At 38.2% G+C, this 23650-nt stretch overlaps 1 protein-coding gene across 1 annotated transcript in view; it reads right to left on the reverse strand.

Moving 5' to 3' along the window:
- Positions 1 to 23650, reverse strand: part of PPFIBP1 (PTPRF interacting protein, binding protein 1 (liprin beta 1)) — an 86564-nt gene that overhangs the window by 20928 nt on the left and 41986 nt on the right. Inside the window, exons 5-13 of the mRNA XM_006758931.2 lie at positions 22604 to 22717; positions 21600 to 21731; positions 17076 to 17168; positions 15159 to 15273; positions 13436 to 13468; positions 11919 to 11980; positions 8663 to 8747; positions 6702 to 6856; positions 533 to 658 (exon numbers count right to left, since the gene is read on the reverse strand). Coding sequence (XP_006758994.1) covers positions 533 to 658; positions 6702 to 6856; positions 8663 to 8747; positions 11919 to 11980; positions 13436 to 13468; positions 15159 to 15273; positions 17076 to 17168; positions 21600 to 21731; positions 22604 to 22717 — 915 coding nt within the window. The remainder of the gene's footprint in view (positions 1 to 532; positions 659 to 6701; positions 6857 to 8662; positions 8748 to 11918; positions 11981 to 13435; positions 13469 to 15158; positions 15274 to 17075; positions 17169 to 21599; positions 21732 to 22603; positions 22718 to 23650) is intronic.

A 23650-nucleotide genomic window follows, 5' to 3' on the forward strand; every position in this document is an offset into this window, starting at 1 on the left:
CTTCATGAAGAAATGACATATGATATGATATATGAATGATATATATTCGAACAGAACTGTCAAAAACAAACACTTGTGCAAGTAAAGTTATTTCTCTTTTTTTGGCATTGTGTTTTATTTTATTTTGTCTAATTGTAAGATTAGGCAATTAATTTGGGACTATGTTCCCCCAAAATCCTATTTGCCTATGCAAAAACTATTGTATCCCTGTCCTATCTCCTTCATTGCCATTGTTCAGTCTCAGGCACAGGACTGCTGTTATTCTGCTCATAGCCCTTTGAGGGGCACCCAGGACCCAGGACATAGACCCCCCTTCTCTAACCTGACCCAAAGCACATCCTCAGCCTCCTCTGCAGTTACTTCTGGCTTCACACCTGTTATTTCAATAACACAAAACTGATAAGGTTTCCTGGCGCATGTGTTACTGTTTCTTGCTTCTCTGGGTAAGAAATCGTGTCTGTCAATAAATGCAAAGCACCAACGCTTCTGATTGACCTACTTTTCCAAACATTTATATTTGCAACATTAGGACATTAATGACATACTTCTCAAATGAAGTCTCGGACTTAGGAGGCAATTTTGCTTTCTCAGGTGTTTCCAAGCCTTTAGCTGCTGGTAATAATGAAGGGATTGACACCTGCAAGATGCTGGTGTGGAACTGTAATATAATAATAAAAAGTCAAAAGTGAGTCACATCAAACAAAACACAAGCCACAGAGCAACCAAAATTCAGGATATAAACACCTAGAAATGCTAATCAGAGAAAACATTCTGGAGGAAGGTAATTTTTGAACCTGGTTCTATATAAGATACTGAATATTGTAAGACATAATAAATACTATTAATTAAGTTAATAGTAAAATCTTAACACTTGCCTAAGGCAAGTTACTTCACTGGGCATCAATTTTCTCTGTAAAATGAGCACTATTTTCACTTTAGTTTCTACTGCTAGTATAAAATAAAATGTTGGTCACTCCAGTTAATTATTATTCTGTGTGTGAGCAAGCTAATGTCAATGAACAGAATTAATGAAAAATAGAATTAAAATAATTTATAATGTACTCTGTGATTATACTATTTCAAACACTTTGCTTAATAGTAACAATATCACAAAAACAACAAAAATACACTTTCCCACACAAATGCCTTGTGTATCCTGAGGATGGACTCTGAAAAAAAATTATATACTCTGGTTTTCAATAATTTCTGACAACCAGAGAGCAGTTAGATGGTTGGACACATCATGAACAAATAAATGAAACACTTTTAGCAAATATTCCAGTAAAAAAGTGAACAAAACTCGCCTCAGTGAGTTGACTCACTTCTGCAGGTCAACCATGACTCACCTCTATAAGTCAGCCACCAAGGTAGGGACTCACACAAGCAAACACACCCCTAAATGCCACCCAGTCAAAAACAGTCTCACCTTCATAACCACCTGCGGCTGCTGTCACTCACTCCTGCTTCCTCTGAAGGTCCACCAGTCCCTGAGCTCCAAGCATCCTAAAACCCTCTATATCAGTGGTTCTCAACCTTCCTAATGCCGCAACCCTTTAATACAGTTCCTCATGTTGTGGCGACCCCCAACCATAAAATTATTTTTGTTGCTACTTCATAACAGTAATTTTGCTACTGTTATGAATTGCAAGGTAAATATCTGATATGCAGGATGTATTTTCATTGTTACAAATTGAACATAATTAAAGCATAGTGATTAATCACAAAAACAATATGTAATTATATATGTGTTTTCCGATGGTCTTAGGTGACCCCTGTGAAAGGGTCGTTCGACCCCCAAAGGGGTCGCGACCCACAGGTTGAGAACCACTGCTCTATATGATCAGCTTGGAGAGAATGTCCCTGACCAACCAAGTCCACTCTCTTAAATAAGCAATAAATTCAGCTTTGTGAGTTTTGTTTCAGTTTCTGAGCGGTGGTCTCATCCCTGGACACTATCAAAGGTTATAAAATGTGAAATAACTGGATTGGACCCAAGATGCTGTGGGTCATGCTAAGCCCGGCATCAGCCAACCTGAACTGAATGAAATGTCTGTGCTCAGCTCTCCCAGAAAAGGAGGGCCTAGGTCAGCCCAGCAGTACTGCTTGCTCCCACAAGCTACCTGACGGGGCTCCAAGACGTCCCTTTGCTCCATGTAAGGGTTATTAACCAATCAGCAAGTGCCTCACGTAACTTCCCTGCTCCTGCTCACTTCTACAAAACGCCTTTTCTTGTACAGCTCCTTGGGCCTTCCTATCTCATCTCCTAGATTGGATGCTGCTGGATTCATGAATTGATGCGTTAAGCCAACAAGACTTTTTAAATTTACTCAGTTGAATTTTGTTTTTTAATAGGTCATCTTATTATAAAAGAGATTATTTCACTATCTTTTTTTTTTTTCCAGTTTGAATCTTTATGATTTATCCTGGACAACTTATTTAACGATCATCCCTGCTTCCTGAAGTTCTTATCTCCTTGGGTTCCTATTCATGAAAAAAGGAATAAATGAACTTCCACTAGCAGACTGATTTTCTTTATTTCCTTTCAAACTTTAGGGCTTTAAATCCAACTTCAAGTCTCCCTCCTGGCTTTTCGTTTAAAACTAGTGACCCCGTGCATGAATTTGTGCACATTGAAAAGAAATTAATTAGAAGGCGGGACTGGGTGAGATGGGGCCAGACTCACCCTGGAGCCAACCTTCTGCGGTCTGGTGTCTGCAGAGTGAGTGGGGTCCCTCTGGCAGGTGGGGTCCCTCGGCCTGGCCTGGGGGGATCAGGCCAAAATTGGGGATCGGGCCAAAACCGGCTCTCTGACATCCCCTGAGGGGTCCCAGAGTGCGAGAGGGCACTCTGCAAAGTTGCTGTAGTACAGGGTGTGGAACGCAAATGCAAGTGTGCAATAAATCAGATTTGGGGCCGACAGTGCCCCAGTGTGACCCCGTGAGGAATCGGGCTCTCTTCTTTCTAGTTTTGGGGTGCGTCACTTGAGAACCACCGCTGCCAAGTCACTGCTGCTTGGCTGCTCCAGCGTTGAGCGTCTGCCCTCTGGTGGTTAGTGCACATTATAGCGACTAGTCGGATGGTTGAACACTTAGCATATTAGCCTTTTATATGTATATGTATATGTATATGTATATGTATATGTATATGTATATGTATATGTATATGTATATCTATATCTAGATAGATGTGGCTGAACGCCTTCAATCCTCATCAAATCATTCTTGCTCCAAACTCAAAATCTCTCATTAAAACTAAAATGCTTGGCCCTGGCCAGTGTGGCTCATTTGGTTGAGCGTCATCCCATGCACCAAAAGGTTGTCAGTTAGATTCCTGGTAAGGGCACATTCCCTGGGTTTCAAGCTCCATCCCTGGTAGGGGGTGTGCAGGAATCAGTTGATCAAAGTTACACTCTTGCCTGTATGTTTCTCTTTTCTCCTTTCCTCTCTCTCTAAAAATAAATAAATTATTGTTTAACACCCCCACCCCCAAAAAAACCCAAACAAAAGAAAAAAATTGCAATGCACCCAGCAAAGACTTTTTTAAGGATATGAGATTATTTGGGTGCATCCTACATATAGCAGCATCCTGTCTCTATAAATATAGCTCACTCAATGGCTGTTGAGTGTAACTTTCCCTTAACCCCTGGAGTGCCAGGGAGCGCGATCATGCTCCGCCTGTCTTTTGCCAAAAGTGCCGGGAGCACTATCAAAGCTTCGAAATGGCGTCCAGATCTAAGTCTGCTTTTATTAGTGATGATGATATTGCTAAATCAATATCAATGTAGTGAAGGTTTCCTTAAGTTTCTGAATATGTAACTTCATTTACTTGCAATTCATAATTTTTTTCCTAAACTGCTGTAAAATCAGCAAAAATGCCTTGGCAATTTTAGCATAGTTCCTAGGATATTGGTTGGCACTCCAAGGGTTAAGCTGTAAATATATATTTAACAATTAGGGACCTTTTCCCTCTAAAACATTTCTTATTCCTTAGCGAGTCCCCTTTTTTCCCAATTCTATTGACATATAATTGACATACAGCACTGTATAAGTTTCAGGTTTACGGCATAATGACTTGACTGATTTATATTGTGAAATGATTACCACAATAAGTTTAGTTAACGCCCATCACCTCCGAGACTAAAAAAAGGGAAGAAAATGTTTTTGTTTTCCCTTGTCATTAAAACTTTTAGGATGTACTCTCTTAGTAACTTTCAAACATACCATACATCAGTGTTAATTACAGTCATATGATTGTACATTACATTCCCAGTAGTTATATTTAGCTTATAACTGGAAATTTGTACCTTTTACCACCAATCCACCCACTACTAATTCCTTGCTAATGGCATATTTTAGCCCTCTCTTATATTTAAGAGAAATGCTAATTGTTGTCTCCCTGAATTCATTTTCATTCAATTCAAATTTCATCTTCTAATTATGTAATTATCAGCAACAGATATAAAAAGTAAAGATGCCATTTGGTTTCTTCTAATTACTTACTGAGATGAGCAAAGAAGGAACTGTTAAATATAAGGGACCTAAGGTTGTTTTGTTAAAAAATAAAACTTTTTCCCATTCCCAGTCTCTCCAGACAGCACATCATACTAAAACTAGAGGCCCGATGCATGGATTTGTGCACTGTGTGTGTGTGTGTGTGTCCCTCGCACTGGTGCACAATTAGGACCAGGGAGGGACCGCAGCAGGGCTCCAGGGCATGTCCAGCCCATCTCGCCCAGTCCCAATCAGCTGGACCCCAGCAGCAAGCTAACCTACCAGATGAAGCATCTGCCTCCTAGTGGTCAGTGCGCATCATAGCTACTGGTCAAACAGTTGCTTAGGCTTTTATATATATAGATTAAGAAATGGTTTCAGGGGGCTGTCAAGAAAACAGTCTTAAAATGAAGACGTGTGTGTCTTTGTTAAGACCTTAGGAAGATTTAAGGGGGTGCTGCCTCACTGACCCTTAAAAACAGATCTTAAACTCTAAAAATAAAGGGATATCCCACAGTAGCCTTACAGGGAACCTAAGGTAGAGAAGGATTATTGTGAAGGTATCTCATTAATCAGATAATGCTTTTATCTAATGGAGTGGATAACAAATTGACTCATAAGAAATTCTGAATGTTTAAAATACTGTACCAAAGGGACTAAAAGGGACAAAGACAGGAAAAAATTAAAGGCAGCTTTGGACCTATATGGACACTTTTACAGAAAACTACTACCTGCAAGTACATCCCCTTCTTGTAGGAAAGGAAGGATGACTCAGAAGGAAAAACCAAGAGGCCAGAGGACTGAGTCCTAACAAAGGAACTGGTACCACACACCTGGCTAGATTTTGGAATTGCTATGAACTAGTGATGCCTGTGTCCCCTCTGTTGTCCCTCTTTTAAATGAGAGTGCCTGGAGCAGTTATGTTATACCTATCCCACAATTGTATGTCAGGTGTGTCGGGGACAGAGAGCTGGTCCCTTAAGTTCCTGGTTCTTAAACTGAATGGAGTGGTACCCAAGAAGCTGTTCCCAAGAAGATGCACCTGAGGAGCTTCATGTACATCATGACCTGGTCTGGATGACAAGTTCCTGGGATGCTGATGCCTAATTGGAATGAAACTAAGGGGTCTTTGGAGAGGGGTTGGGTACACTGTGCATGGGAGAGGGATATAAACTGTTGTAGCCAGAGAGTGAGGGACAGATTTATTTTCCAAATATGGTTGCACCAAGAGATCCCATCTCACATGTTCTTACAATGTGATATTGCCACTTGTCCATCAAGAGGTAACTGATAACTCCTTCTCCGTGAATCTGGGTGGGCCTATGACTAAGGAGAAGAGATGCTACATGACTTCTGAGAAACATCATAAAAAGTGATAGGAATTTGCCTAGTCCTCTTCTTGGGATGCTCATCTTCAGGACCAGCCACTGTATTATGAGGAGGCCAAGCAGTCACATGCAGTGGGTCCAGCCAGGGCCTCAGCTGAAGTCGCAGCCAACAGCCAGCCTCAACCACCAGATAGAGGAATGGGTGGCCTTCAGGTGACTCAAGCCCCAGCCTGTGCGCCACTCCCACTGCTGCTAAGTGGAGCAGAGACCAGATGTTCCAGCTGAGCCCGGGCCAAAGGGCAGATTCGTCAGCAAAATAAATGTTGTCATTCAAGACACAAAGTGTTGGGGTGGGGCGCAATAGATAATGGAGAAAGGTATCAGTGGCAATTTGATATGAAAGTAAAATAAGTGAGTTTAAGACTTTATTCCCCTCCAGTTGCTTCTTCCAAATCTAAAGAAATCAGAGGAAAATTTCAATCCTTCATATTACAGTGTCTCCATCAAAGATGACGCAAATCAATTTCTCTATATAATCTCACTTTATCCCCCCTTTATTTATTCCCTACTTATTATTTAATATGTAGACTAGAATCCCGTATTTAAGATGGCATTATTCCCCAAGGGATTCTTATATTTTTCCTGAATTACATAAGCAATTTTGACATTCCACAGGGCATTTATTTATTAAAGAGAAGGGGAGAAAAAAACCTACACACATTTCAAATAAAAACCTATAGGACACAAAAACTTTCAGGGCAAACAAAGTCATCAGTATCAAACTGAGAAAAAAATCCCATGTCTTTCGTGCTGTCTACAGCACTTTAACTTTCAATGACACACTCTCTCCAGCAGGAAGAGACTATTGGGAGTCTATACATACCTCTTCCGGAACACTTGTGTTCAGTGGGTCACGACTGGGAGACCCCATCACTGGCGTGGATGACAGACCTTTCTCCAGTTCCCCAAAACCCTGTACATCCAGCAAAGTGGAGATGGAACCGGAAGTGGGCAGGTCGTCATAGTCACCCTCTTGGCCTAGGAAAAGACAAAGAAAACAGAGGACCAGCAGCAAATTTTCATTTATAGTTCACTTTTGGAAGAAGAATCCCAAATATATTAAATGTAAAAATTTTTCTGATACTCAAAAAAAAAAAAAATCAAAGAGTCAGCTTCTGGAATCACTTGAAAAAACACAGGACCTAGGAAACAACACTTTCCACTGGTAGCATCTGAGGCCCCGGGGTGAGTGCCCAGCAGTGGTATTAATAGAGATATTAACTGATAGTGGTGTCAACAGGGGCAATGATAGACTCACAAGATTAAAATTAAAAAGTGAATTCAGCCTGGCTGGCGTGGCTCAGTGGTTGAGCATCTGCCTATGAACCACGATGTCACGGTTCGATTTCCGGTCAGGGCATATGCCTGGGTTGCGGGCTTGATCCCCAGTGTGGGGCCTGCAGGAGTCAGTCAATCAATGAATCTCTCTCCTCATTGATGTTTCTCTCCCTCTCCCTTCCTCTCTGAAATCAATAAAAAATATCTTTTTTTAAAAAAAGTGAATTCAGTTCAACAACTCTCCTGTACTTTCGTTTCAAAATTTGGAGGCTTTACACAAATTTCAGTTCAGAAATAGCCAAGCTGAGAAATACCAGTGGTACCAAAAGAGTCACCATTTAAACAACTCCGTTTTCATCACTACCAAACTCCTAAAGAAAAAAGAAAAACATAGAAAGAGAAGAAAAAGAGATAACACTCTTTTGATCCCCCAAAAGGATCCTTTTATTCCACACATTTTAAAGCAGAAAGAACATAATGGGAAAAAGCAACCACAAGTGTCTTCCAAAAGACTTGCTAATCTCCAGTGCTTATTTTTAGAGCAAATAACCCCATCTATGCATTGATAATAAACAAGAGAACTTTTCAAGTCCTTAACATTTTTGTTTGTTTTGAATGACTCCAAAAGTTTTACACATTTGAGGACAACCGATAAAGTAATAATAAATACAACAAACTGCATAACTATCTTTACTTAGATGTCTTACAGGGTTTGTGTGTGTGTGTGTTTTCTTTGAATTTAACATTTTCAAAATTGAACATGATGCCCCTTAACCATGCCAATGTTCCTTCTCTAGGTTTCTCTATCTTGGAAAATGGAACTATCATCCAGCCAGTTGCATTAATCAGATGTCTTTCTTAATTCTATCTCTTCTTCATGCTTCTCCACTCATTCAACACATCAACACCAAAATATATTTCCAGTCAGTACCATCAGATCTTTCCACTTGGAATACTGCCACGGTCTCTTAAATAGCTTACCTTCCTTCCAACACTGCTCCCTCCCACTATGGTCTATTTGTTACAAAGATTTATCATTGACTTGTTAAGACCCTTCAGTGGATCCCTAGGGGACAAGTAAGAGGGAAAACTCCCCACCTGTATGATCTGGTTGGTACTCACCTCTAATAATCCTATCTCACTCTTTCTCCTAATCACTACCTTCCAGTTATACTGGTCTTTTACTTCTTAAACACACCAACTCCTCCCTAACCGTCCCCCCATCCCCACTCAAAAAGTTCTTGCATGTGCTGTTGTACTCTCTTTCTGGAACGCTATCTAATGGACTCCTTAGAGAGGCTCTCCCTGGCCAACCAATCTACAGTATGCTCTTTAGCCTACATGCTTTCAGGAGAGAACAGATGCTGAACAATATCACTGAATGGATGAAGGAACTATCTAATTAGAGATAATGGGTATGTTTCATAAAAGAAATGGAGGCCAAATATAAAAGATTATGGCCACTTAAAAATCAAGTTAAGTAGAAAACATTTAGAGCTACAGTACCTTTTTTACCTTGGGCCAGTAACACCATATCTTGCATTTTCTTGTACCTGTTCAGGCATTGTCGAAGATCTTCTATTTTCCGATCCTATTAATAAAATAAATTATCTTCTAATGCTATGATTTTAAAATGGTAAAAGTAATTGCAACACAAAGATAAGTAGACATGAGTTATTTACATTATTTAAAGAATATTTCTAAACTTTAGTAAAACTAGTAATATCTAGAACATCTTTCCTACATATATCAGAGATATAGAAAAAGTACCTCTAAATTTAGAGATCCTATCACTCAGCTGCCATCTTTAAAAAACAAAAACAAAACAAGGTAGTAAGATACAAAAAAAAAAAAGAAAAAGAAAACAAGAAAAAAAATCAACTTTAATTACTTTCCTCTCTAACTTATATGCCAAGTCTTGAAAAACAGATCTACACCTGCTGTGTTTATCAGCTGTCACTCATGGCCACCTGGCTTTTCCCTTCTCAAAACATGCCTTTCAATTAGTCATCAGAGAGCTATTTACTAAAAACAATGAACACTTTTATATTTTCTCTAATTTGACCTCTAGTTGGCACTTGATTGACATTGCTTGTCTTCTATTTTGATTTCTTAATCCATTGATGAGATAGATATTCCACTTCTATAACCCCGCTATTACCCAACCCAGCCAATAAAATATAGAGCCTTACGGTTTCGTCCTTTACCCTCTTCTCTTTTCCCCATGCCCTTAACTGTGGTGGGTTATAAAAGTGAGCTCTCTAGCTCCTCCCACACTGAGTGTGGGCTTGGCCATGTGACCCACTTTGGCAAATAAGATATCAATAAATGTGGTTTAAGCAAAGGCTTGAAAAGTATTTTAACTTTGAGGCTTGCCCTCTCCTGCTGCTCTAAGGCCACTATGTGTAGAAGCATAGTCTCCTGGAAGAAGAGAGACCATTTAGAGAAGAGATATCTCAGCTGGGCCAACCTAGACCAAGACTGGTCAATCAACAGACACGTGAGTCACACCACCCTTCACCATCCAGCCCTCTCCCAGACACTGGCTAACCATAGAGATCAGCTAAGCCAGACCAGACCAGAAGAACCACCTAGCTAACCCACAGAAGTATCAGAAAAATAATAAAAGTGATTTGTCCCAGAGCCAAAGCTAACGAATACATTAACCATAGTTTAGTTCCCATCATCCACAACTAATTATATATTTCTCCTAACATTGATGAGATTCACTGCCTACTAATCTATAATTCTATACAAATCCTAAAATTTAGATTTATTTTCAACTTTCTATGAGAAATCTCCTTTTAGATGTCCCATGAACACATCAAATAGAATGTATCCAAAATGAATCTCATTATCTGCCCCTAGTACTTCAGCTTTGCTTGGATGTCCTTAACTCGTGGAGGGCACCATCATTTACCCCATTGATCAAATCAGAAACTCTAAAATCCAAAGATTTTTAAATTTTGTCAACCTGCAAATATCTCTAAAATATCTTCCCCTTCTTACCACTTCACTGTCATTGCCTTACTTCAACCTCTCCATTTCTCATCTAGCTTAATTGTTCAATCTTTACTCGCCCTCCCTTATTCCTGCCTCTGTTCTGATACCAGAGTTAGCTTCCAAATGGCAATTTAATTATGTCACTGCCCAACACCTACAACCTAAGGTCCCAGATCATTAGCCTAGCATACAAGGTTGCCTATTATTCACTGTAGCTCTTTTGTTAGTCTTATACACCCTTCACCTATATCTCATGTTCCAGAACTTTCCCAGCATGCACAGGGCTGTTTCAAGCCTTGATTTTGAAACATGGTTTCACTCATGGATGCTTTGCTTAGAAGCCTTCCTTTTCCTGATGAGCAACTCTTGCTATTCTTCAGAATTTGCTCAAATATGTCCTCTTTGAAGCCTTCTGAAACTACCAAGAAGTTATGTCACTCTTGGTGCAGCTATAGCAGTTTGAGCATCCTGGAGCCCTCATTCAACATTGGGAGTTTTGTTACTGTTGCATTTTGAGGGAGAAAAATTAAAACAAAATGAATTTTAGTGATTTTCTTTAAAAAAAAAAAAAAAAAAAAGCTCTGCGTGCAGCTTGCTAAGGACTTCTATTTTTATTCAATAGTAGGAAAGACTAGCCAAAAGAATCTATATATATATCTGGTTGGGTGGGTAAGACAATGAGTTTATTTCCAAGGAGTAAAGAACAAATGAAGAGAATGAAAGGCAAAGATAAATCAACAAGTAAAACAGAGTAGGCATGAATTAGAAAAAGGAACTTATGATCAATTAGAAAAAGTCCAAGAGAAAGTTTTTTGGCATGGCTTGATTTTCACTCTCTTGAAATTACTCTTTTCTTAGGAAAATGCTTCCTTGTTCTATTTATTTAGGGCAGCGGTTCTCAACCTGTGGGTCGCGACCCCTTTGGGGGTCGAACAACCCTTTCACAGGGGTCGCCTAAGACCATCCTGCATATCAGATATTTACATTACAATTCATAACAGTAGCAACATTATAGTTATGAAGTAGCATCAAAAACAATTTTATGGTTGGGTCACAACATGAGGAACTGTATTTAAAGGGCCAGAAATTTGAGAACCACTGATTTAGGGGCACAAGAAGGGTGCAATTCTGATGACAGGAGCTGGACCCAACCGCTGCTGCCTGCTGGCCGGAGGGTCAGGAAAGCCATGAAGAAACGCATTTCTTTAGTAGAGTAACTGCATCCCTGCTCTTAGCAGGATGAAGTGGAGAGGAACAATCAGAAGAAATAAGCTCTGGAGACATGGCATTGGGCCACCACAGCTAAAACAGAGCCTAGGGCCATATTGATTCCATGGTGCCTGTGCCTCTCTTTTCTGGTATCTCACTACTCAGGAGAACAGAGACAATCCCCAATGTGAAAGAGGTCAGCAGTATGAAGGAGAAAAAAAGGGACATGACCACGAAGCTAAGGTTGTTTGGAGTTCACACATTCGCCCGGAGTTGATAGGTCAAGCATTTTCTGAATTCACGCAGGGAGGAGAGAGAGAATTCTCAGTGGAGCCAGTGCTGCTGGTCTCCATTCCTATGCTCGGCCACAGTAACCAGTGTGACCCCCTGACAGTGGACACACTCGGGCAGGAAGGGAGAAGGCTTCCCCTCAATGTCAGTAGTGCATAGGGTGTGTTCTTTCAAACTGCAATATCTCAAGAGAATACACAGAATGATCAAAATGGTGCTATTATACATCTAAATAAATATTTAAATTTCATCTAGATACCTTTTCTTCATTTGCTGCCATCAAAGACTCCACAGCCTTTTTCATTTTTTGTACTTCAATATCTGGAAATATCACAACATCAAATCAGAAGTCAGTTTAGTTAACGTGTGTGACAGTAATGAGAAGATACCGACTCTTCAGATTGAAATGTTTTAAGGTAAAGATGTTACTGATTTGTTTTATTTGTTTGTTTTTAAAAGGGCACATTTACCATACATATTGTCTTTTAGGGAAAATCTGAAAAATGAACACCTTCTATCTCGCCTGAATAGTCACAGGGTAAGTGAGAGCTAACGACCCTCTCTCAAAGCAACAACAAAATCTTCAAGAGAACAATGAAATGTCAGTGCTAACAATAAAAAACACAGAGTTTTCAAAAAAGCAGTGGGCCAAAGCAATAAACAAAGTGCACAGGACAAACGCAGACAAAATGATACTCAGTTATAACCAAGATGGAGACACAAATGATAAGAGCCTGATGGGATGCGATATTTACACGAGTAGTCATGCTAAGCTGTAGGTTCCATACAGAAGGATCTTAAGTACTTTGCTTCATCTATAAACCTCATTTCCAAATGCTATTTGAAAACATAAAGGCCAGAGTGAGACGAATGTTAATTTCACTTAAAATTTGATATTCAAATACAAAAGCATGTTACTTTAATACTAAAAAGCAAATAGTCTAAAGATCAAAAGTCAACCTAGAATGAAATCACAAAGTAAAAAAAATTGAAACAGAGAAAAAAAATTCAGCTAAGATTTCCACCTTTTCTGAAAACAAACAAACAAACAAACAAACAAACTAAACGACTAAAGGTACTTTTTAAAACAGTGATGGGTCGTTCAGTGCTGATATAACTATTTTCAATTAAGGTATATTTTATACGAATTGCCGTTCTTTTCTTTGCCTTTTTTTTTAAAAGGCAAATTCCCTTGACTTAAGAATTCAATGTCTGGAGGAGAGAGCCCGTTAAGATTTATCTTTATGCTGCCTTAAATAATCCAGGCTCCATGAAACATCCTGGGTTATTCAATGCAATTAAATAATGACACGCTCTTTCAAAACACTAAGAGGGTGTGTTTAAAAAACCTCCTAAAGTAGATCTCAGCGAAAAAGTGGGCTACAAAACATTGAAAAGCAAAGTTCAAAACGATCTTTCAACTATGACAAACCTCAAAAACAGGTTTTCATAAGAGGGTAAACATTATTTCCTTCTCTGACCCTGCATGTCCTGGACCCCAGAGAAAATGCTTTCTCACCTCCACCACTCTGGGTGCCCTGCTGTGTCCTATGGAGCAAAAGAGCTGAATCAGATAAAATCTGCTAAGGGACCTTTTCCTCGTTTTTATTTTTTGTTTACCCTCTATTTTGTATGCTTCAAAGAAATGGAGGGCTTATCGATGAAGCAATTTCATATTTTTGGTGAGAGAAATGTTTTAAAAACACATGCAAAGAACAGTCCAAGTATTACTTTCAGTGAATGTAAAGGCTGATGGAAATACACCAAAAACCTTACTTTTGTCTTTGAGCTTCTTTTTAAAATTTTCATCTGTGCAGGAAAACCCATTGAATTGGAAGTTAGCATACATTACAACAGTAAATAATATTTTAAAAGCACGATTATTGTCTCCTTTTACCTAAAATAAAGAGACTCTAAACTCATAAAGACTGAATATTAAACACTATTTTGTGACGTCAGGGCTGGTGTTATACTACATAATGCTCCGTGTGCAGTTAAAAAGAGAATCTGATGTAATTAATCCAGAAGACCTAACGTTGAGTTACTACCTCTGTTACGTTAACTTTCTGAACCTTGACTTTCTCACCATGAAATTGGGCCGATGGAGTACAGCGCTCCTGACACAGTGTGTGGTGAATAGCTGGTTAATGTTGCCTTGCTCGTTTTTCACATTTCCATTACAGCCCGATATTGGACCTCCTGAACATGACCAGTACATTGTTTCGGTCACATTCAACTCACCACTCAAGTTCAATAACACTGAAGTGGCGTAGCTCTTGCTCCATGTGAGTCCACTGATCATGCAGTTAGATGTTATGTCAACACCATATTGCTGTGACGTTTCTAACCACTTGCTCTCAGTCCCTATATGTCCTTGGTGGTGCACTGGTAGCAAGCAGTTCACAGGCTGGCACCAGTCCTTGGACTGGACTTTGGGTAGCACTATCCTAACATACCCTCTAGGCTACAAGTCCTAGGATTCCATTTTTATCTTAAAATCCTAAAAGCGTGACTTGTTTGTGAATGTCCTTTCCAAACATACAATTCCATTTTTCTGAATGTTTGATGAGTTAAGTTTCCTGATGGATAGAGAACTGTGATACCTTTGGGTATATAAAGCCAGGATATTCCAGAGTCAAGAAGACTTTACAGGTCATCTAATTCAAGCTCCTCATTGAATAGACAATAACGATACTAGTGTTCACATAAGAGGTAAAAATGTACCAAAGCTAAGCTAAGTGAAATTTGTTCTGTTTCCAACAAATCAGAAGTTGCTTTTGCCACACTCATCATTTGTAATAACAAAGAGAGGTTAAATTGGATATAGTGTCGTCAGATGTTACATGCATTTATGTTTCCAAATATAATTCAGAAAAACACATTGCATTCACAGTATTTTCTACCAAGTAGAAGCTACAGTATTAAAAATTACAGTCCACACAATATCTAGGACAAACCTCCTCAATTATGAAAACAATTTTTGGATAAATTCATGCACTTTTCCAAAAAGAAATTAGCCTATTTTTTGCTTTCTTGAAGGTTAAGAAATTTTCATTGAGTTTTCCAAAGACAGAGCCTTTTCTTCTCTTCTCTCAACAGGGCAGACAAGGTTTCTACATGTCTTTCTGTTGTCTCAAGTTCAGTTTAGAGGAAAATAGTCTTGGGACATCGTAATGGTTCCTTTTCCTTCTTTTTGACACTTGTTTATTTTGCAATTTGGACAAAAACTCTCTCCTGGTGGTAATTTACAATTTAGTCATCTCAACGAAACACCCAGTAGGGTCCAGAGCTGCCCTTCTCCAGCTGCGGGCGAGGAAGCTTAGGGCTCCCTGAGCACAGGAAAGAGCCTCGGAGCATTCCCTGTGGCCCTCGGCTAGATGGCTCCTGCTATTCTTTTCTTTGATGCTAAAACTACACATCAAATAACATCAGATTTTATTTTCAGATCTTAGAAGTTTTTAACAAAAGAAGATAACCAATATTAAATACATATTCCTACCTCGGTCAAAAATTTCTATCCCTTCTCCTTTCATCTTGCAAAACAATTTTTCTTGTAGCCGTTTCACTTCAGATTCTTTCTCTTCCAGTTGTTCTTTTAAAGATGCCAGTTCATCCTACAAATGACCATTCATTTAAAAAGAGTAGCTTATGAATAAAAGAGAATATTCAGAGAGTATGTTCTTAAGCCAATAATTAGTGATTTAGATGCAAAGATGCAAACTTCAGAAATCAGACAGTGGTGATGATAAACAAAAAGCAAGGCAATTATTAAAAGCCAATTTATAATAATTGTGGTATAATTATTTCAAGTTTCTTTGTGAACAAATTAAAAAAGAAATCTTTTAAAGTGTAAGTAGGACTAATGTAGCCCTAAGGTGGTATATGTTATGTTAAATAAAAAATCTGACCAAGCTAATAAAAAAAATAGATGCTTAGTATCGTAAAAGCAAAATAAAATGCAAATTGGAAAATAGATATTAAGACTTGCTTGACATTTATTCAGCATTTCAAGATGGCACTTAGGTTCCCTGGACAAGGTAGAGCCTACTTAGTGGGTAAAGTAGCAGGTGATGCACAACTTTAGCCAAATCTTGGGACTGAATATTTATCCTCATTACTACGATAACAGAACAGAATCTTCTACAACAATGAAAAGAAAGAAAGAAAGAAAGAAAGATTTAGAAAACAGATTTTAATTCTTCTTTTGTAAAACTACATGACTATTAAGGATGCCATGTTCAATGTTCTACCTATTTACTAATGTTTTAACTTTCAGTTTCCTTTTGGTAAAGAGTTTTAGCAAATTCAGTTGCTGGCTGTATGTAACACTGAAAAAATCCTAGGTGATGCTTATAAATGCACCTTTATTTTTAATTTTATATTCATAAAATAATTTTATTTTCAAACATTTTATTTTCGGTCTTTTCTAAAGATATGGATTACATTTAGTACTATGAGAAGGTGTAACTCTCCAATGAAGCTAAGAAGTTTTTACTTATGGAAGGAGTGAATATCAAGCACAAGAAATTTGCAGAAGCACTGGCCAGAAGTGCCACTGTTCTTACTGTGCTTATTCTCGGCAGTAATTTCCATTTGCTGCCAGGATAGTTAACTGCCGAATACATTTACCTTCCAGAAAATCCCAAAGAGAAAACGCAATGTCTACTATTAGTACATAAAGAATTCTTTCACAGGTGAACTTGTTACAATTATTTTGCCAAGCCTGGATCTCAGATAGCCTAACAGAGTGAGATTTCGTTTACAAACAAACACTTCCATTTACCTGCTTATTATTTTTTACTAATTATTTCATAGGTTTCTAAAAACAAATTAAGGATCACACTGTCCCTTCAATTAGCTTTAAACATATTTTTTTTAAAAAAAAATAGGTGGCACACAGACAAAATAAATGCACACACCACTAAAAACACCATCACAGCAAAGCAACACAAGCCAGAAAGCAACAAGCCATGGACCCACATTCCCCAATGTCTACCGCACCTTCAGCGACTCCCATTTTTGTTCCATCCGCTGCTTTTCATACTGCATCTGACCCACCTTGATTTTCATGCTAGAAACTTTGGCCATTAAGGACTGGTAGAGAGACAGATGAGTAAAAGAAAACTACAGATAGAAAGAGATAAGCTAAATAACCAAGAAAACAGTATCAGTTTACACAGGAGGTTAGAGAATTAAGAGAAATGACAGGTAATATGTTCGATCAGATTAGTTAAGCCCTGGTTTTTATTCAGAATAGTGCTTAAATCAAGAAGGTCTCCAGCTCAGAGAAAAAGTTCACTTGTAAAATACCTTCTTTGTCATATACTGAGTAGAAAACATATTGCATCTATATTAATGATCATAGATAAGCAGTGGAGCCATTTGTTTAAAAATTGTTGTCATTGAGAAAACTTACTTTGGTTGATTTCAGCTTTTTTTCGTACTGAAGCCTTTCACTGTCCATTTCACTGATTCTCAACCTCAAGTCATTGATCTCCTGCATCAGCCCCTGTCCAGAAAGAAATGAGGAAATACATTAAGAAAGTGGTAATACACTTCAACATACCGAAATGGCAGCTTGGGAATCTTAAATCCACAATCCCTTAGATCAGAGAAATAAAAACAGTGTTCCTCCTTGAGAACTATCTTTCCATTTAAAATCCTGTTTTAAATTTCTAATTCTTCGGTCTTACAATGATGAGATCATGAAAATAAAGGTTACTAATGTTTATTAAGAGGCAGTTAATACCTTACTATCATTGATCAGATATTTCTAGACTAAAATTCACTATATAAACTTTCACTTTTAAAATAAACCAGAGAAATTTTCTTTAGTAAAACCAATTGCTTTTTAGGGTATTTCCAGGGATATGCTGGATGCTTATAAAAATATTTTTATCATTTCTTCATTTGTCTATAAAGTACAGACCATTCATCAACCCATTTGGGAGTATGGAGTGAAATTTAAAACCTTTAAACCAAAGATTCTCAACTGGACGATGGATGAGGGCCCTGTCATTTAAAAATATATTCAATATCATAATGGATTTTTATATTTGTAAAATAAAAAAGATAGCAATCCTAATGTTTTCATAATACAAATACAGTATAATCAGATACCTTTTCTACTGCCACCTTTATAAAAAACTTATATGCTTGTCAAATTTGGATAAATATTGTGAGAAATACTGATATACTTTTTTGTTCAGAGCCCAGAGAGTAGGACAATTAAATGAGAATGCTAAATAGAAACTCTTCCTCCCCCTCCCAAAAAAGGGCTCAAATACTCTGAAGGAGATTATTTTTTTTACCATAAGCCACAAACGCCCCGCCTATAGTTAATGCATTTTTGTTCCTCTCCTTTACGAGACATTTATTCCTGAGCCACAAATTCATGGATGACAGAGCAGAATTATACAAGAATGCCATACAAAAAAATAGCCCAGCCTTTGTGGCTCAGTTGGTTGAGCATCGTCCCATGCACCAGGAGGCCACAGGTTTGATTCCTGGTCAGGGCACAGGTCCAGGTTGTGGGCTTGATCCCCAGTGCGGGGTGTGCAGGAGGCAGCTGATGGGTGTTTCTCTCTCACAGATGTTTCCAGCTCTCTCTCCCTCTCCTTCCTCTCTCTGAAATCAATAAAAACAATTTTTTAAAAAAATAGAACAGTGCTATAAGAAGGAAAACTTAGTTAACGAGGAATTACTCTAAACTTTTAAGTATAACTTCACAAAGGCTAGGAAAAAGGATGCTACAATCAAATACACTTTCCAGAAAACTCACAGGCTTTTAAATTGTTCCTGTTTTAAAGCCTTTCTTGTAAAATGGGGAAAAGTATTACCCAGCATTATCATATAATAATTACTTATTAATATTATTAATACAATGTTTCAATAAAAGGGTGTCTGTTTTCTCCTTTTGTGAATGAGGTCAAAAACTATTTGACATCATTTAATAACATTTTAGTTTGTGATTCCTAACCTATAAACTCAGAATTCAAGTTAAGAAAAAAGTCAGTTTCTCCCATTTATTATCTCCCATTTATCAATCATCCTTGCATAATATGAGTTCTCAGTGATATTCCCTCATTGATCTGGTCTGTTTACTATATATATATATTTACCCACTTTTCTCATTGTGAAGAAACAGCTTTGAATTCCTGTTAGGTATTGTATGCATTTACCACTTCATTTAGAAGAAGAAGAAACAATGGAAGAAAATAGAATTATAAACTGACACCATTTTTCTATTGAAAACAAACAAACACAAAACTACCCAATTACCCTTTGTGGCAACACTGGCCATTTATCTTCCCATGATAACTCAAGCTGGAAAAATCTGAAATTAGCTCCTTAATATGAAACTTTAGAATGTGATATACAAATGATTTTCAACTAACATCTTATCAGAAGTTCAGTCCTTTTTAAGAAGAAAATCCCTGTTACCTTCCCCTTTTCCCTTCTAAAGAACTCCTTTGGACTTCCACAAAAATTCAGTTTCTGACATCTGTGCTGTTACCAGAAGGGGGCACTGTGGAACGATGTTAACCATCTGTCAGCAATTCCTCCAACAGGCACAGCCTCAATCTTCAAGGTTTTAGGACTTTTACCCCCAGTCTGTGGAAGTACCTGTACTTCTTTCCCATTCCAATATATTCTTAGAACTTAATCTCCAAGGAATCCAAACTTCTAAGACAAAGTTAAAGAATTTTGGATTTCTGAAACAGCCAGGGAAACATTTTATTTTTATCAAGGGAACTGTAATAGGGAAATGAGCATACTCAATTCAGTTTTAATTTTGACGTCTATTTTAATTATGTTCATATATAACAAAGCTTATCAAACATCCCATAATCTCTGGGAATGTTCACCCTACATTTTATCAATAGTGTTAAATATTTATTGAAAATTTTCAGGGATCGAGTTTCCTGGAAGTTGATGACAGGATCACTTCGCACACGATTGAGAATGCAGCACCGGGGGGAAAGTTTTATAAAAATGCAGACGCACTCAAGAGATGTAAGTACTGCTCTGGGGTCTTACCAAAAAATCATGCAACATCTACTTCAAGTTAGTCCTGATGTTTCGTTAACATTTCGTATCCAAATTACCCAGTCACACAGGTTAAGACATCCCCTAAACGCTGTGTATGCAACACAGGAGGCCATCTCTCGATCCCCAAACAGTGTCACTTCTTCCCCTGCAGCAGGGTTAGCTCCATGGCATGCCACCTGCGGACTGAATTCTACTATTGTGTTATGAATGGCAGAAGGAAAACTGTTTCTTTTTTTAAAAAAAGCACAAGAGCAACGTTACAGAAATTGGGTAACTTCCTAAGAGCCCCAGTCTCAATCAAATGAGAAACATGCTCCTACAGGTGATTGACAAAAAGCTCTACGGACAAGACATGCACCAAGTTAGGGATTTCCTTTGTTCCCGAGGAAGACGTGTGACAAGCCTTCCCGTCATCGTTAGACCTGTGACAGACATTTTGCTTTTGAAAAAGGCAATGAAACAAACCTCTTTCAATTCAAATCTATGAAGGGCTTTCATACAGTGATTAATATATGTATAAGGTAGTACCTCATATCATGATGGCATTTAGTTGGCATGAAATAAATGTTTAAAATGAAGATGGGGGAGGGGGAAGAAGTAAATGATTTCTACTCCTCTCTCCTCCTTGGTACCCTTTTAAATAATCCAGTGTGACAACTCTCCATACCCCAACTGAGGAAACAAAATAGAGGAAAAAGAAGAGCTGGCCCTAGCAGAGAAGGACTTTCCATAGCCTTTAATATTTCTTTTCAAACTAATAAATTTCAAATGGATATGCCTTCCTCCCCAACAAAGCAATAAGCAAATAAATAAATTAGAAGACCTGGATTAACAATAAAATGGCACAAATGAGTATGTTTGGCTACAAAAATGGGTACTTCAAGTAGTAAAGTCTACCCTGAATTTCACAAAAGAATAGTGAACTTTACTTCATTGGAATGATTTATGTGTGGAATAGACCAAAAGTAGAAGGCCAAATTAAATGACCTCTAAAGAGTTGTGATTTTTATGATTATATAATGAAAGCATGTCTTCTATATATACTTAAAAATCTTATTATATAATAATCAGTGTGCCTAAATAATAGCTAAATAAACAGTAAAATCATGCACTTAAACCCATAATTTCCACAATGAAGAAAACCAGTACAAATGGACAGAGAATGGACAAACAGAAAGATACAAGCTCCAAAAGCCTAAAGTCACAAGTACTTCTAAAGGCTAATAAAAGGATTACTATTTCATATCAAAAGTCTAAAACCAGCCCGGCCAGCATGGTTTAGTGGCTGAGTGTTGACCTATGAACCAGGAGGTCATAGTTCCATTCCCAGTCAGGGCACATGCCTGGGTTGCAGGCTCGATCTTCAGTGTGGGGCGTGCAGGAGGCAGCCGACCAATGATTCTCTCTCATCATTGATGTTTCTCTGTCTCTTTCCATCTCCCTTCCTATCTGAAGTCAGTAACAATATGTTTTTTAAAATGTCTGAAAATAAAAACTGCCATTAGCATTTAATGATAAAAAGTCAACTTAATTAAGGATTATTCTTAAAAAGAAGCATAGAAGGATCCACCAATGAACTCACATGTATATATGCATAACCCAAGGACACACAGGCAGTGGGTGGTGAAGGTTTGGGGGGCGGGGAAGGGGGAGAGGACAATTAGAGGAAAAAGGGACATATGTAATACCTTCAACAATTAAGATTAAAAAAAGAAAAGAAACATAGATGAATGAGGGCACAGGTAATTAACTGCCTCTCCCTCACACCTCCAAGTAATTTCAACTTGCTCTAGGAATATGTGTATGTGATATATACATATATACGCATACATATGTATATGTACGCACATGTATGTATATGTACGTAAAGAGAGAGGGTGCTGCTTACCTCTGTGTCTCTGAACCTATCTTCATAATCCAATCTGTCTTTCTCGACAGCCGTCAGTTTTAACTTCAAGTTAGATATCTCAGCCATCAGATCCAACTTCTGAGTTTCCAAGGATGTCCTACTCAGAAGCTCCTATTAGAATTTAAGAGATACATTCAAAAATTGTTTCATTACAAACAGCCACATGTGGACGAGTCTCACTTATGCCTGCAAAGCAGTAACTGTCAAATAGAGGATTTGATGAGTAATTACTAAATAGATACAATTTAGTTAACCTTCATTGAGCAGCACTAAACACGTCTGCTTATTGGGGAGATATATTACGTAGATACACACATATATAAACCTTATATATAGTATGAAGCCTGATAACACTGATGATGATGATGAGGATGATATGTGTGCCATGTGCTAGGCACTGTTCTGACATGTACTTAGTGGTCTGAGCCTCAAAACAACCTTATGAGGTAGAAAGTCATAAGGCTAATGCATGATGAGGAACTCAACAGATGAGGAAGCTGAGGAACAGAGAGGTTAAAAATTTGCCAAAAGTCACACAGCATGGAAATGGCAGAGCAGGGACTCAAAACTAAGCAGCCTTGCTACAGTGTGTATTCTATCCATTATATTATAGGTCCTTTCATATATGAGCATCATGTGTGTCTGTGTACAAATTTTTTCTAATAAAGGTCATATGTGGTATTTATCTTTTTTCTTAATCACATAAATATGCTCTTGGTTGGGAGTTAGGAAACCATATGAAAGCATAAAGAAGATAATTATAAGTACCTGTAATTCTAGTAATATTTTATTTCAGATTCTAGTTACATGAGCACATTTTTATTGTGTGTATGTATTTTGAGAGCCTGCTACCCTAGGTTTTTACTTAAAATAGGCCAGTGTAAGTGAACTAGGAAATGTACTGCTCCATCAGAGCAAACACAACAATGAAACACCTCAAACAGTTCCGCAGGAAAATCCCGCTGGGCCAGCTTCGTACACACCTGCTGCAGCATTTCCTCTGTGGCGTTCAACTTCTCTCTGTGCTCTTCAAGACAAAACTCCAAATCTCGAATCTTCTCTCCCTGCGCCTCCACCTGGTCTGTCAACACACTTACCTGTATTTAGAGCAAAACGTCTCAATGGATTAGGAAGAATTTGGGTCCCACTGCAAACTTTATTTCTCTAAACAGAACAAAAACTGGAATGCTGTCACCACTCATTTGGATGTAAAGGGGGGCGGGGAGGACCCAAGAATTAATGACAGCAGCCCTTCACACTCCTCTATATGTGGTGTTGGTTGACCTGAGGACTCCTATTCAGTACTTAAGAAAGGTCGGGCTCACTGGGGGTGTACAATGCTTTATAGGTTAAAGGCATCTCAACCATTTACAAGAGGGAGCGCGCACACAGATTAGCATTTAGGGGTGTTGGGGTGAGCTGAGGGTAGGAGGTAGTATTAGAGATTAAGTGAGAAAATGGAGTTAACTTTTGGAGGAGAGTTATCAAGGACTATTCACGTTTGATACTTCAGGAAAAATAAAGAAAATAAACCAGAGAATTCAAATTCCATGAGATCTTTCATGATCACATTATCCACACATGTCTTCAAAGCCAGGATGAACTCCCAGGCCCCTGAGGAGCCACCGGGTTAGTCCTTCATCCTCAGTGCTTACTGCAAACTCACCGTTTACCCCCATGAGCACCAACCTAGTAAACACACTAGGCTGGTAAAAGTATTTGTCAACTATTTAAAACAACATGGATGGACTGAGAGGGTATTATACCAAGCGAGGTAAGTCAGAGAAAGACAAAATACAATTTGATTTCACTTATATGTAGAATCTATAAAAACAAAACAGGAACAAACTCATAGGTACAGAGAACAAACTCATAGTTTCTCCAGAGGAGAGAAAGGTTAAGGGGATGAGTTGAAAAGGTGAAGGGGATTACAATTTTCATTATAAAACAGATAAATCACGGACTGCAAATGTACAGCATAGGGAATATAGTCAGTAATACAGTAGTAACACTGTATGGTAACAGATGGT

Source organism: Myotis davidii, unplaced genomic scaffold (genome assembly GCF_000327345.1).
Source record: "Myotis davidii unplaced genomic scaffold, ASM32734v1 scaffold535, whole genome shotgun sequence".
Classification (NCBI taxonomy): Eukaryota; Metazoa; Chordata; class Mammalia; order Chiroptera; family Vespertilionidae; genus Myotis; species Myotis davidii.